This window comes from Solanum lycopersicum, chromosome 9 (genome assembly GCF_036512215.1).
Source record: "Solanum lycopersicum chromosome 9, SLM_r2.1".
In the NCBI taxonomy this organism is placed as follows: domain Eukaryota; kingdom Viridiplantae; phylum Streptophyta; class Magnoliopsida; order Solanales; family Solanaceae; genus Solanum; species Solanum lycopersicum.
The window spans coordinates 19,572,766-19,586,194 of NC_090808.1; the positions used below are offsets into that span (position 1 = coordinate 19,572,766).

A 13,429-nucleotide genomic window follows, 5' to 3' on the forward strand; every position below is an offset into this window, starting at 1 on the left:
TCATACAATACTATTAATGTCCTTAGAAGAGCAACCTATGAACTATCCCATCAAGGTTTACATTTGCAATGCATAGTCTAAGTTTCAGACCCTTACATATGCTAGTACATCTATCAAGTCATCCTAGTGAATGATACACCACACAACATCATAGAACAGTTGGCATCGCATTAGAATGATTCACTTAAACGAACTATAAATGAAGCCTCATGGATTTTATGTATAGACACATAAGTCTAGCATACTTTTAAAAATAAGTGAACCTAATATGTAAGTAATGAAATGATGTAATCATAGAAGAGTTAAGTATGAGTGTAAAACACACTAAATGGCCAAGTGTATTGGCATACGATGAAATTATTATTATGTAATGAAATGATGAAACCCTAAAAGAGTTAAGTAAGAGTGTGAAAAACACAAATAGCCAAGTGCATTGGCATATGATTAAATAAACATTCGCGTAAAAAGGGGTGCGTAATTGAATGATGTGACAAAATGATATAAGGCTAATGTTAAAGATGAGAGCAATCTCATACGAGCCCAAGTAAATGTTACCAAAACATACTCAACTATGAGATTAACACACCAAATACTAATGATGAGATGAGAAATCATCTTTTGAGCTATGATGTCTTTATACTAGAAGCCAACTTCCATGACGTATGAGTTGAATGTAATGAAACTTTATACTGAGAACCGATAGACTAGCTATGAGCAGTGATGCAATTTTCAAGAATGGCGTAGGTTCACGTAACTTTCATGAGATGAGACTGTCTGTCATGCCGGGTACAAGTCTCCTTATATCTCCTAGTCTTCTAACCTTTACTGCCACTAAAGGGATCTAGGGGGTTCAATTCAAATGTACGCTAGCATGTTTTGGGTCACTCTGGTCGATGATTCAACCTCTAGTCGTTGTGGGATTTCATGACACTGGATTTCATGATGCTCATATGATCTATATCGGTTAAACTTAAAGTTCCCAATGAATGAATGAGGCCAGCCTAAAATGATGCACATAATGAAACAAATGATAAAAGGTGTTAGGATAGGAAAATCAATAGGTGAATTAGATTCAAGTAATGACATTAGTTCATTCTTGTTCATTGCACAATGAACCCGATGAAAGTCTTAAACTACATCATAGGTATAGCTGGTATTTATATTGGCCCATAAATGAAATGAAATGAAGTACGTATGAATGAATGAAGAAGAATATGTTCTTACTAAAGCAAGACTCCCTATTTGAGGTACCATATGTTGAGCCCTTATTTTTGGGAAGTCTTAGTGTCAAGTCCATGATTCCAATGTCACATGGCATGCGAATGAATGATTTGAACAACGTTATGTGTTATAGGAATTATGATATGTTCTATGTGTACACTATTGTGTGTTGTATGCAAAATGTTAAGCATTATAATGCATGTTACTCTCATGACATAAATTTCCTAATCCAAATTCGGAAAGCTGATAAACATTCCTAATCCAAATTTGGGAAGTTCAGTCACTTTCCTAATGTAAATTTTGCAAGTCCACTTACTTGACCTGCTATAATCATGTTGCTAAGAAAGAGTTATTATTAATTATGCATGTCCTAGCTGTGTGCTTGCATATATCCATAATTAGTACAAGTGTGTACTAACCCTATCCAACTCTAATCTTTTACGTGCAGGCACAAGTGGACTCTAGTGCTACAAGATCCACGTTGCAGTTATCAAGACGTCGAGTATTCATCCGGACTTGGTAGGCCCTCATGCTTTCGATGATGTTTTACCATTTACATTCTAGATTAGTTGTAGGATTGAGTTAGTGGAGTATGTTCCACTAGCATTTCTTTCCCCTTTTTGTTCAGACATTGTATTTGTTCCATTTTGGAAGTATATCTTTATCGTTTTGTTAAAATGTTTCTTTCATTTGATTATCTTAATAGTAGATGGTTGATAGAGAACAATTACGTATGTAGTAGAATGTTTAGTAAGCATGTCACCAACAAAAAGTTTCAAATTTTCCTATAAATTTAACCTAGATGAAGAAAGAATGACATATCTTGGCTTTTTGCGACCTTTGAAAGGTCAACGACGCCGGTCTCGTCTGGAGTCTAGATTCCGGTCGTGACAAAGTTGGTATCATAGTAATAGGTTAAATTTTGATGATAATAAGTTCACATCAACTACATCGAGTAATTTCTAAGTCATGGGAGTGAAGTGAACTACTATCCTAGATTAGAGACTGCATGATGCATAGGAAACTTCCCTTCTTCTAATCTTATCGTGCCTTCTCTAATATAAGATTTCTTGGTGTTAAGAGCGTATCTAACATAAAATTTTGAAAGTTCTAAAAGATAAATACAAGGGGAAAACGAGGTGGGGATATTGGAAGAGCGGCTACAAGGGTAATTCAAGTTTCTCCCAGGCTCCAGCTGCTGGAATAGAGATGCCTGTTACCTCAATTGGGTTGATAGATGGAGAATCAAGGACAACTTTGGTACAGATGACCCAAGCTATCACTTTACAAGCTCAGCCTATTGGGTTTGATTGATGTGGAGAAGTCTCGGTTGTCATCCTACCAGTTAAAGGATGTAGCTCAATCCTGGTATATGGTGTAGCGGGATAGAAGAGCCTTAGAAGAGGGCCCTATTACATGGGATCTTTTCAAGATGGCTTTTCTAGAGCAGTTATTTCCCAGATAAATGAAATAGGCTACGATTGATGATTCATCAACCTTAAGCAGGGTTCAATGTTTGTCGGGGATTACTCCCTAAGGTTTGTCGCACTTTTCATCCCTGGAGACGCCACCTTGTTGGAAGTGTGGATACTTCATGTGGGAGAATATATGATGGATTCTAACGCTTGTTACTGTTGTGGCAAACCGGGTCATATGGGGAAGGATTATCTGAATAAGACAAGTCAAGAACAAGGGAAGGAGAGAGTTCTGTCTAATGGTCCAAGTGAAGAGGCTCCAAGGAGGCAATGATTCTTCACACTCCAGTATAGGGTGCAGGGGAAGACACTTCTGGTGAAGTCTCGCGTGCGTAGCCTTAATTAGTCTTACATGTATTTGACTATGTATGGTGTTTATGCACTAGTATGAGGTTAATATGTTTGAGTCATTTTTGTTGGTTGCTGATTTGTATGACTTATATGTTTACTTATGTTGTATGCTTTGATGATACTAGTTTAGGAAAGAGTTCCTTAGTCTATTAATGTGAAGATACTAGTAGGTTTCAAAGATGTGCACCATCTTGTTAATCTATGAGTGAGATATTCACCAATGGGGAGTATTGAATTAGCTATGTATGCATACATTTTTATAATGACTTACTTATTGTTAGTAAAGAGTAATGTTATTCGGGGACGAAAGTTCCTAAGGGGTGGGGGCGGGAATGTAACAACCCTAAAAATTTATATGCTAAGTATTGCTTAATGTGTCTAGAATGCCAACGATTTGACCTGGTTCACACGGATTGATGCGCGTAGAACCATACCTTGGAATCCTTTCTACATCTTAGCCAACTAACTTGGGGAGTGAGTTGAGATAGGTTAGGTTAGGTCAAACTATGTAGGGCTCTCGAATACGAAGATTAGCTCGAAGGAGTCTTTACCGTATTTAAAAAGGGAAAATATTAGGTCTTGGCGGGTCTAGGTGTAAAATGGTTTTTTCCAAGGCTAAGGGTAGTATTGTAATTACCCTAACGATACAATTAATTATTTAATTAGTAATGTTGATGTGTATTTTGGGGAGAGAGGGCTGAAATTGGGCTCTTGAAGTGAAATCTTTCTCCACCCGGGTTCGAACCTAGGTGGAAGCAATTAACTAAAGTGATTTTTTATTAAGCTATTGAATTAATGTAATTAATTAATAATTATTATTCATTATCTTATTAAAATGAAATTAAAATCAGATTTTTATTAAATAAATAAAACCCTATTGACTAAGTCCTAAAACTAGATGTGTAAGCCTCCTACAACTCCCATTCTCTCACGTTTATCTCTCCACTCTCACGCTCAATCTCTCTTATTCTTTCTCACGCTTTTTCTTTTCCAAAATAAGATACAAAATCATAAAAATGTATTAAGTTCTTCACGCATGAAGAACTCACATGAAATCACAAGAAAACAAACGTTAATAGTACACTAGGCTAAGGGAGGTTGTCATTCGAGTGGAGTTGATATTGAGGAGACTTAGACGTGTTCTTGGGTTATGTTTTTGGGAAGCAAGTCAATACTTTAATGTCAAAAAGGTAAAGGTTCTCTTCTCTTTTGGCCCCTTTACAAAGAGACCCCTTAAGGTTTAGAATATTCATTCTTAAAACTAGGATTGTTCCCCGGTGCATGTCCCTGTCACTAACTCCTATTGAATCATAGGTTAGTTAATGTTTGCTGGTAGAAAACTAGGGATGAAACGTCTTTTCGTGATAATTATGTGTTTATATGTATGTTGGGAATTATGTTAATTATGTTGATGTCTCCGAAAATTTAACTATGTGTGTATGTGAGTTTTGTCGTGGCTATTGTTCATTGTTTACGACTTGAAATGGCATGATATTTGTTTATATTTCTTGTACACATGTTAATGTAAATGTGATGTTCATATGAGTTGAAATATGGAGGATTTGAGGGATAATGTCTTGGCTAAACGAATACATGAAGACGCACCTAAAACGTTCTAAATGCACTACAAAATTCCCCAAACAACTACGGTGTAACTTGATGAATGGATGCTGAAAAATGAAAAGAAAATTTTCAGCTTCTATTGATGGATTTCGGTCATCAAACAGGGTTCACAATGTTGAGAAAAATGAATTAAAACAAGTGAGGTCATAGAGGATTCAACCCGTGACCTCACCATATTAAAAAACATGAAAATAAAGAAGCAAAAAGAAATGTGGTGAAGGGAATTCGAACCATGGTATTGGCTAGAAAATGTAACTTAAAAGAAAAAATTAAGAAATGAGAGAAGTGGGATTTGAATCCACCACCTCTCAATCAAATTTTAGGAAGAGTAAAAGAAAAAAAAGTGAGGCGTGGGAATCTAACCAGCGACATCTAGGCAATGAAGGAGAGTAACAAAATGAAAGAAAAGAAATGTATGGAGTGGAAATCGAACCTAGGGCCTTTAGGCAGTGAGGGAGAGTCAAAGAAAATGAAAGAAAAGAAATGTGAGGCGTGCGAATCAAATCCACGACCTCCTAGGAAGATTCAAGGAGAAAATTAAAAGAAGTTAATGAGGGGTTGTAGGGGTTCGAACCCACAACCCACCGGCCATAGGATTGACATTAGAAGTAATAATAATAAAAAGTAAATGACGTTGTGGGGGTTCGATCCCACATCCAATTAGTTTTATTAAGCAAAAAATGAAGAGGTATATTAAGGGAAAAATAAAATGAAGGCTTTGGGCTCTAACTTGGGTCCCCTATCCTAATGGATCAAATAAAGTAAATGAAAAAAAATGTAAGTTTTGTCCAAGGAATTCGAAACCGGGTTCCCTTGCCCAAATTCCGTATTGATATATAAGTCATACATGAATTATAGATTCAAGAATAATGCTGCCTATTTAGATCGAAATCGAGATCTTGGCATACATACAAGAAGAATAAGTCTTGTACTACATAATCTTAGGAAGATATGAATCACTTAAACGAACAATGAATGAAGCGTCATGACTTATATGTATAGACCCATAAGTCTAGCATTTATTTAAAAATAAGTGAACCTAAGTTGTATATAATGAAATTATGTAACCCTAGAAGGGTTAAGTACGAGTGTAAAGCACACTAAATGATCAAGTGTATTGGCATAAGATGAAATTATTATTATGTTATGAAATGATGAAACCCAAGAAGAGTTAAGTAAAAGTGTGAAACACACAAATGGCCAAGTGAATTGGCAGATGATGAAATGAACATTCACGTAAAAAGGGGTAGTAATTATGAAGAACAAATGTGCTAATGTTGATGAATGTAGTGACAAAATGATATGAGGATAATGTAAAAAATGAGAGCAATCTCAAATGATCCTCAATAAATGTTACCAAAACGTACTCACCTATGAGAGTGTAAAGTTAATGAAGAGAACACTGTCTATGAATACTCTAATGAAAGTATTGAGATGAAAACACTTAATACTAATGATGAGATGACGTATGAGTTGAATGCAATGGAACTTTATATTGAGCACCGAGAGAGTAGCTATGAGCGGTGATGCCTTCTTACGGGAAGGGCGGAGGTTTACACGTAACTCTCATGAGATGAGATTGTCCAGCATGCCGGGTATGGGTCTTCTTATATCTCCAAGTCATCGAACATTTACTAACAATATAGGGATCTAGTGGGGTTAAATTCCAATGTACGCTAGCATGTTTTCGTTGACTTTTGTCGGTGATTCCACCTCTTTCCGGTATGTAGTTTCATGACATTGGATTTCATGATGCTTACATGATTTATGTCAGTTCAAGTTAAAGTTTCCAATGAATGAACGAGGACAACCTCAAATTATGCACATAATGAAATGAATTATACCAAAGGTGTTAGGATAGGATAATCAAGAGGTGAAGTTAGATTCAAGTAATGAAATAAGTCCATTCTTGGTCAACGCAAAACGAAGCCTATGATTGTCTTAAACTACACCCTACGTATAGATGGTGTTTACACTGACCCATGAATGAAAAGAAATCAAGGACGTATGAATGAATGAAGTAGACTCTGTGTTTGATAAGGCAGACTCCTTTATTAACGTCCAATATGTCGAGCCCTCATTTTTGGGAAGTCTTAATGTCAAGTCCATGATTCCAATGTCACATAGCATACAAATGAATAATATGAACAACGTTATGTGTTATAGGAATTAATATATGTTGTTGTGTGTTGTGTGCAAAATGTTAAGTATGATGATGCATGTTACTCTCATGGCAAAACATTCTAAATCTAAATCGGGAAGTTCACTCACATTCCTAATGTCAATATAGAAAGTCCATTGACTTGACCTTCTATAATCATATTGGTAGGAAAGAGCTATTCTTAATCATGCATGTCTTTGGTGTGTTCTTGCATATACTCATACTTAGTACAAGTGTGTTCGTAATGCATGAATATCTATATCGTCTGTGTTGATGATAACGGCAAGACGACCTCCAAATAATATATCGACTCGATCGATAATAAAATAATAATAAAATAACTATCTTTTCTGGGGTGACGCATTGTCTTGATTGACAATAATTATATTTGCTTTGATATGTAATTGAAATAGAGTCCTTTACGGAAATCATGAAATTTTTGTTGAGATTCCTGTTTGATTCACCTTTGAATCTGGCTAGACACCTTTCGTAAATTCCATATTGTTGGGATTGGTTTGAAATAAACAAACCACATTCTCAAGCATCCTGACGCAAACAATATGAACTGCCTCTTGCTCCTAGTAAAATTACTGGTTTTAGAGATAGTTTTCTCCTCTTTGGGAGCTCTCCATATTCATTCATCGGGAGAATTTGGCCGATTTCAAAGCAGAGCTATAAACCTGCATCCACAGAAAAATTGTCAGTTTTAAAACATACTGATCTGTGTCGATTCCTTCAGTTGTTTGATACTTGTCTTGATATCTCCGGTTGATTTCCCGATTTCCCGACTCTTGATAAATAAAAAAAATATTTTACGCCAAAATGAATGAAACATAAAAGGGAAAATTTTTAAGAGAAATAATAAAAAAAATCTTTAAGAAATAATATATTGAAAAAGTCACTGCCAAGTCATGTCATATCAGGCTTAACGAGCTCCTTTGAATCTGACATTCGCTGATGAGTTTCAGAGGCACTCCGGACTTGTAAGGAAGATTCTAACAAAATTTTGAGGCCATTCTCAAAATTTCTGTCCCAGTTTACTGTCTTGCTTGTCTTTCCACTGTAACTGAATAGATCGCGGGATTTTTGAGATCTTCTCAAAAATTCTATCCCAGTTGTAGATCTCAAAATGTCTTTAGTTTGGCTTGCTGAAGAGAAGGCTTCTTCTGGAGAATTTTTGAGTCCATCTCAAAAATTCTGTCCTTGTTCTACTGCAAAAGGGAATAGAACCTACTGGAGGTATGACCGAACCCTTGTGGCGCCTACGTATCCCGTTGAGGCAGGAATTAGGTCAAACTTAGTCCCCCTTAAAGATTAACAAGAAAAATATTTACAAAGAAACCGACCGAGGCTGACAAAGGGCGCCTACGTATCTCATTCTTGAGAATTCAGGTCGAACGTAGTTCAGATACCAAGAAATAATTAAACGGGGTAAATGGGGTGATCGAAGCAGACATAGACCGCCTACGTATGTCGTTCTCGAGAATTCAGGTCAGACGTAGTTTATTACAACAGGGATAATAATTCAAATTGAACAAATACAAGCAAACAGAGCGATTACAAGTAAATAGCAGAAAAATGCAAAAATGAAACTTCAGGCATAGTATCTCTTGACAGCATCTGAGTTTATAGGTTTGGGCCATACAGTGCCATCCATCTCTGACAGGACCAAAGCACCTCCAGATAATACTTTACGAACCATGTAAGGACCCTGTCAATTTGGCGCGAACTTTCCTTTGTACTCGTCTTGATGAGGAAAAATACGCTTAAGAACCAACTGACCAACTTCAAAATTTTTGGCTCTTACTCTTTTGTGTAAAGCGCGAGTCATTCTCTGTATATACAACTGGCCTTGGCAAACAGCGACCATTCTCTTCTCATCAATCAAAGCTAGTTGATCAATTCGTTTACTAACCCATTTCACGTTACTTAATTCAGCTTCTTTGATGATCCTCAATGACGTTATCTCGACTTCAACAGGTATGACTGCCTCGGTTCCATATACTAGTAAGTATGGAGTAGTACCAGTCAATGTTCTGGCTGTCGTTCGATAACCTAGTAAAGCGTATGGCAACATTTCGTGCCAACCTCGATGTTTGTCAATCATTTTTCTCAAGATCTTTTTGATATTCTTGTTGGCGGCCTCTACAGCTCCGTTCATTTGAGGGCGATAAGTAGTTGACTTTCGATGAATAATCTTAAATTGTTCACATATCTCTCTCATAAAATGACTGTTGAGATTTGCACGGTTATCAGTAATGATGGATTCTTGAACTCCAAATCTACATATCAGATTGTTGCGGACAAAATCGGCCACAACTTTCTTGGTTACCGACTTGTAAGAGGCTGCTTCAACCCACTTGATGAAATAATCAATGGAAACCAAAATGAATCTGTGTCCATTAGCAGCGGCCGGCTCTATAGGACCGATGAAATCCATTCCCCAAGCTACAAATGGCCAAGGTGAACTCATATCGTTAAGTTCGTGAGGTGGCACCCGTATCAAATCGCCGTGCACTTGACATTTGTGGCATTTTTGCACGAATTAGCAACAGTCATTCTCCATATCATCCAGAAATAATCGGCTCGAAGAACCTTTCTTACCAAAGTAAGCCCACTCATGTGTGTACCGCAAATTCCCGCATGTATCTGTTCAATAAGCCTCACAACTTCAGCAGCATCTACACATCTTAAAAGACCCAAATCTGGAGTCCTCCTATACAAGACTTCTCCATTTAGAAAGAAATTGAGAGCTATACGGCGTATCAACTTCTTCTGATTAGATGTAGCGTCTTCTGGATATGTCCCAGACTCCAAGTACCTCTTTATATCAAAATACCAAGGCAAACCATCTGGTTCCGATTCGACGAGTGAACAATGGACTGGGTGTTCCTTCAACTCTATATCCAGCGAGTCAATGTAATCAGTATCGGGATGTTTGATCATCGAAGCGATGGTGGCAAAAGTGTCGGTTAATTCATTCTGTATTCTGGGAGTATGTCTGAACTCGATCTTGCGAAACACTTTACACAAATTTTGCACATACTGTACGTAAGGTATAATTTTCGGGTTCTTCACGGCCCATTCACCTTGAACCTGATAAATCAAAAGGTCTGAGTCTCCAATAACCAATAACTCGTAAACATTGATGTCAATGGCCATTTTCAAACCAAGAATACAAGATTCGTATTCAGTCATATTGTTCGTGCAATTGAATCATAGTTTAGCGGCCATAGGATAGTGATGACCAGATTCTGATACTAAGACTGCTCCAATACCTTAACCTTGGTGATTCGCCGCTCCGTCAAAGAATAATCTCCAACCTTGATACGCTTCAGAGATATCTTTACCCACAAATTACACTTCCTCATCGTGAAAATACGTCTTCAGTGGTTCATATTCTTCATCCACGGGATTTTCTGCATGATGATCAGCCAAAGCTTGTGCCTTTATTGCCTTCTAATTCACATACACGATATCGAACTCACTCAACAACATTTGCCATTTAGCTAACTTTCCACTCGGTATCGCTTTCTGGAAAATGTAATTCAATGGATCCATTCAGGAAATGAGATATATAGAATACGAAGACAAATAATGTCTCAATTTCGAGGTAAGCCACGTTAGAGCATAACAAGTTCTCTCCAGCAAAGTTTATCGGACTCGTACGGAGTAAATTTCTTGCTTATGTAGTAGATAGCCTTTCCTTCTTTCCTGTCTCGTGGTGTTGGCCAAGTACATATCCGAAGGCACTATCTGAGACACACAAATAAAGCAACAAAGGACTACCTTCTCGCGGAGGAACCAATACCGGTGGATTAGACAAATAACTCTTGATAGCATCGAAAGCAGTTTGGCACTCCTCAGTCCACTTAGTCGGGGCATCTTTCTTCAGCAACTTGAAAATAGGCTCACATACTACTGTTGATTGTTCTATAAACCGGCTGATATAGAGAAATTCATCATCTCTTTTCTCGTTTTCAGTGGAGGTAACTCTTAAATTGCTTTAATCTTGGAAGGGTCAAGATCAATACCCCTTCTGCTAACTATAAATCCCAACAACTTCCCAGCTGGGACTTCAAAAGCGCATTTGGCGGGATTTAAATTTAGGTTGTACCGACGCAAACGTTCAAAGAATTTTCTCAGGTGTGTAAATGATCTAAACTCTCGCAGGATTTGATTATGACGTCGTCCATGTACACTTCAATTTCCTTATGAATCATATCATGGAAAATAGTACATGGCTCTCATGTAAGTGGCACCGGCGTTCTTGAGGCCGAACGGCATCACCCTGTACTGATATACACCCCAAGGTGTAATGAATGCCATTTTTTCGCGTCTTCTTCATCCATCAAAATTTTGTGATAACCTGCATAACAGTCCACAAATGACTGCATCTCATGTTTTGCACAATTGTCAATCAAAATATGGATATTCGGTAACGGAAAATTATCTTTCGGACTAGCCTTGTTGAGATCTCTATAATCAACACAAATCCTGATTTTCCCGTCCTTCTTGGCAACCGGAATGACATTGGCCAACCAGGTTGGATATTGCGTTACTTCTACCAATCGAGACTTTATTTGCTTGGTGATTTCTTCCTTAATCTTCAAACTCAGTTCAGGCTTGAATTTTCGAGTCTTTTATTTCACCCTCGAACCCCTTGGTTGATAGGTAACTTATCAGATACGACATCAGTACTCAACCCTTGCATGTCACCCACTTCCCAAACAAACACATCTCTGTATTCGGTAAGCAAATGAATCAGGCTCTCCTTCTGAGTTCCATTCAGGTAGGTGCTGATCTTAACATCTTTGACACATTCTGAATCTCCCAAATTCACTATTTCTGTCTCCTCTAGATTCGGTTTATGGTGATTCTCGAACTGTCAGAATTCTTCTGCAACATAATCTGGTTCCCCATTTTCTTCTTCATAGTCATCAACCTTGTCGTCATCTGTCTCATTTGGTTCATTTAGCTCATGACATGACATGACATTGGCGGGTCTGTAACTTATATTACTGAAATCATAAACAGACAAAATTAGGAAAGTAAAGTATAACAAGCAACTAAATAAACAAAGTTTAAAATAAGGAGGCTTTAATTTAAAACAAAAAATGCAAACTTTGGTCATGGCATAGGGCCATGTGGCTTTTTAAACATCACAACGAAGATTCAAAATTCGAACAATTAATAAAAATGCGTAAATGGTGGGTCTCGGCCCTCTTCCGGACAACCACCGATTTTAGTATGCATAAAATAACGCCTTTCTACCAAAGAGTTTGGGACATCAGGATTGGCGTGGAAGTCCAATTCTGCAGCATCTCCCCTGGTTCAGCATCACGAATACTAGTTGGCTCGACCTCCTCCTCAGTGATAGCATTGATCTCCTTGAAAAGATCACAGATTCCTTCCCCTGAGTCTTCATGCTCGGCATACTCCCGGATTGGAAAGGATTGATACAGATGCGGGATCGGTTTTGCTAACTCTTTATCCTTTTTCTTCTTCATCTTCACATCGTCATCTGTGGGGATGTACACCAAACCATATTTGAATCCTTTAGCGAGGACCGGAACAGGTTCAATGATCCTTTGGGAATCTCTTCCAATCCAAAACCTGGCTCGAACCCATTTTGCAGCATTACCGTGGCGATCATTCTGTACACAGTTGGCATGGGAGTCTTCGGGGACAAATCCTCATCGGTGGCATTTACCAAGTCCACCATCTAAAAATCTGAACCTTGCGGCGTCTCGTCAAAGATCGGCACCTGCTTGCCTGATTGGATTCTTTCACCGTGCACAACTAGCTCCTCATTTTTCCATACCAACTTCATCATTTGATGGAGAGTGGAGGGGACAGCTTCGGCTATGTGACTGAACGACTTTCCCAGAAGAAGGTTATAGCTGGTATCGATATCCAACACTTGGAATTTCGCGTTGAACTCCACGGGGCCCATTTGGAGGGTCAAGTTCACCGCCCCTAATATATCTTTTTGCACACCATCAAACGCTCTTATATTAACCTGGTTTTGCTCCAATTTTCCGAGGTGAAACCTCAGCTGTTTCAATGTTGACAAGGGACATATGTTTAAACCAGATCCATCATCTACCAAAACATGATTGACGACCTTTCCGCGGCATATCACAGTACGTGTAGAGCTTTGTTATGGGATCTCCCTTCGGCTGGCAATTCATCGTCGCAGAAGCTGATGCGGTGTCCCCGAATGACTTGATGAATCATGGCAGCTACGTTATCGCTGCTTGTACCTGAGGGCACATACGTGTCATCCAGAGCTTTAATCAAAGCTTGTCTGTGGGACAAGGAGCTCATCAGTAGGGCCCACACAGAGATCTGGGCCAGAGTCTTCTCCAAGTGTTTGACAATGGAGTAATATTTAGGTTGCATTCTCCTCCAGAACTCCTTGGCTTCTGCTTCACTTATTGGTCTCTTGGCATGGTCTTTCTTTTGTCCTCCGAGAGTAATCTCATTAGGAGTGTAGCATCTTCCAGACCTAGTCATGCCTTGGGCCACGACCGTTTCTATGACAAACTTGGGTTTGGCGAGAGTTTTTGAGGGCACCGAGGCAACAACCTTCATA

General features: G+C 38.3%; 1 protein-coding gene across 1 annotated transcript; it reads right to left on the reverse strand.

Moving 5' to 3' along the window:
* Positions 1-9,333: 9,333 nt before the first annotated feature.
* LOC101259188 (uncharacterized) lies at positions 9,334-10,029 on the reverse strand. The gene has a single exon (XM_004246736.1). It carries the CDS (start codon positions 10,027-10,029, stop codon positions 9,334-9,336), a length of 696 nt encoding a protein of 231 aa, XP_004246784.1.
* Positions 10,030-13,429: the final 3,400 nt, after the last annotated feature.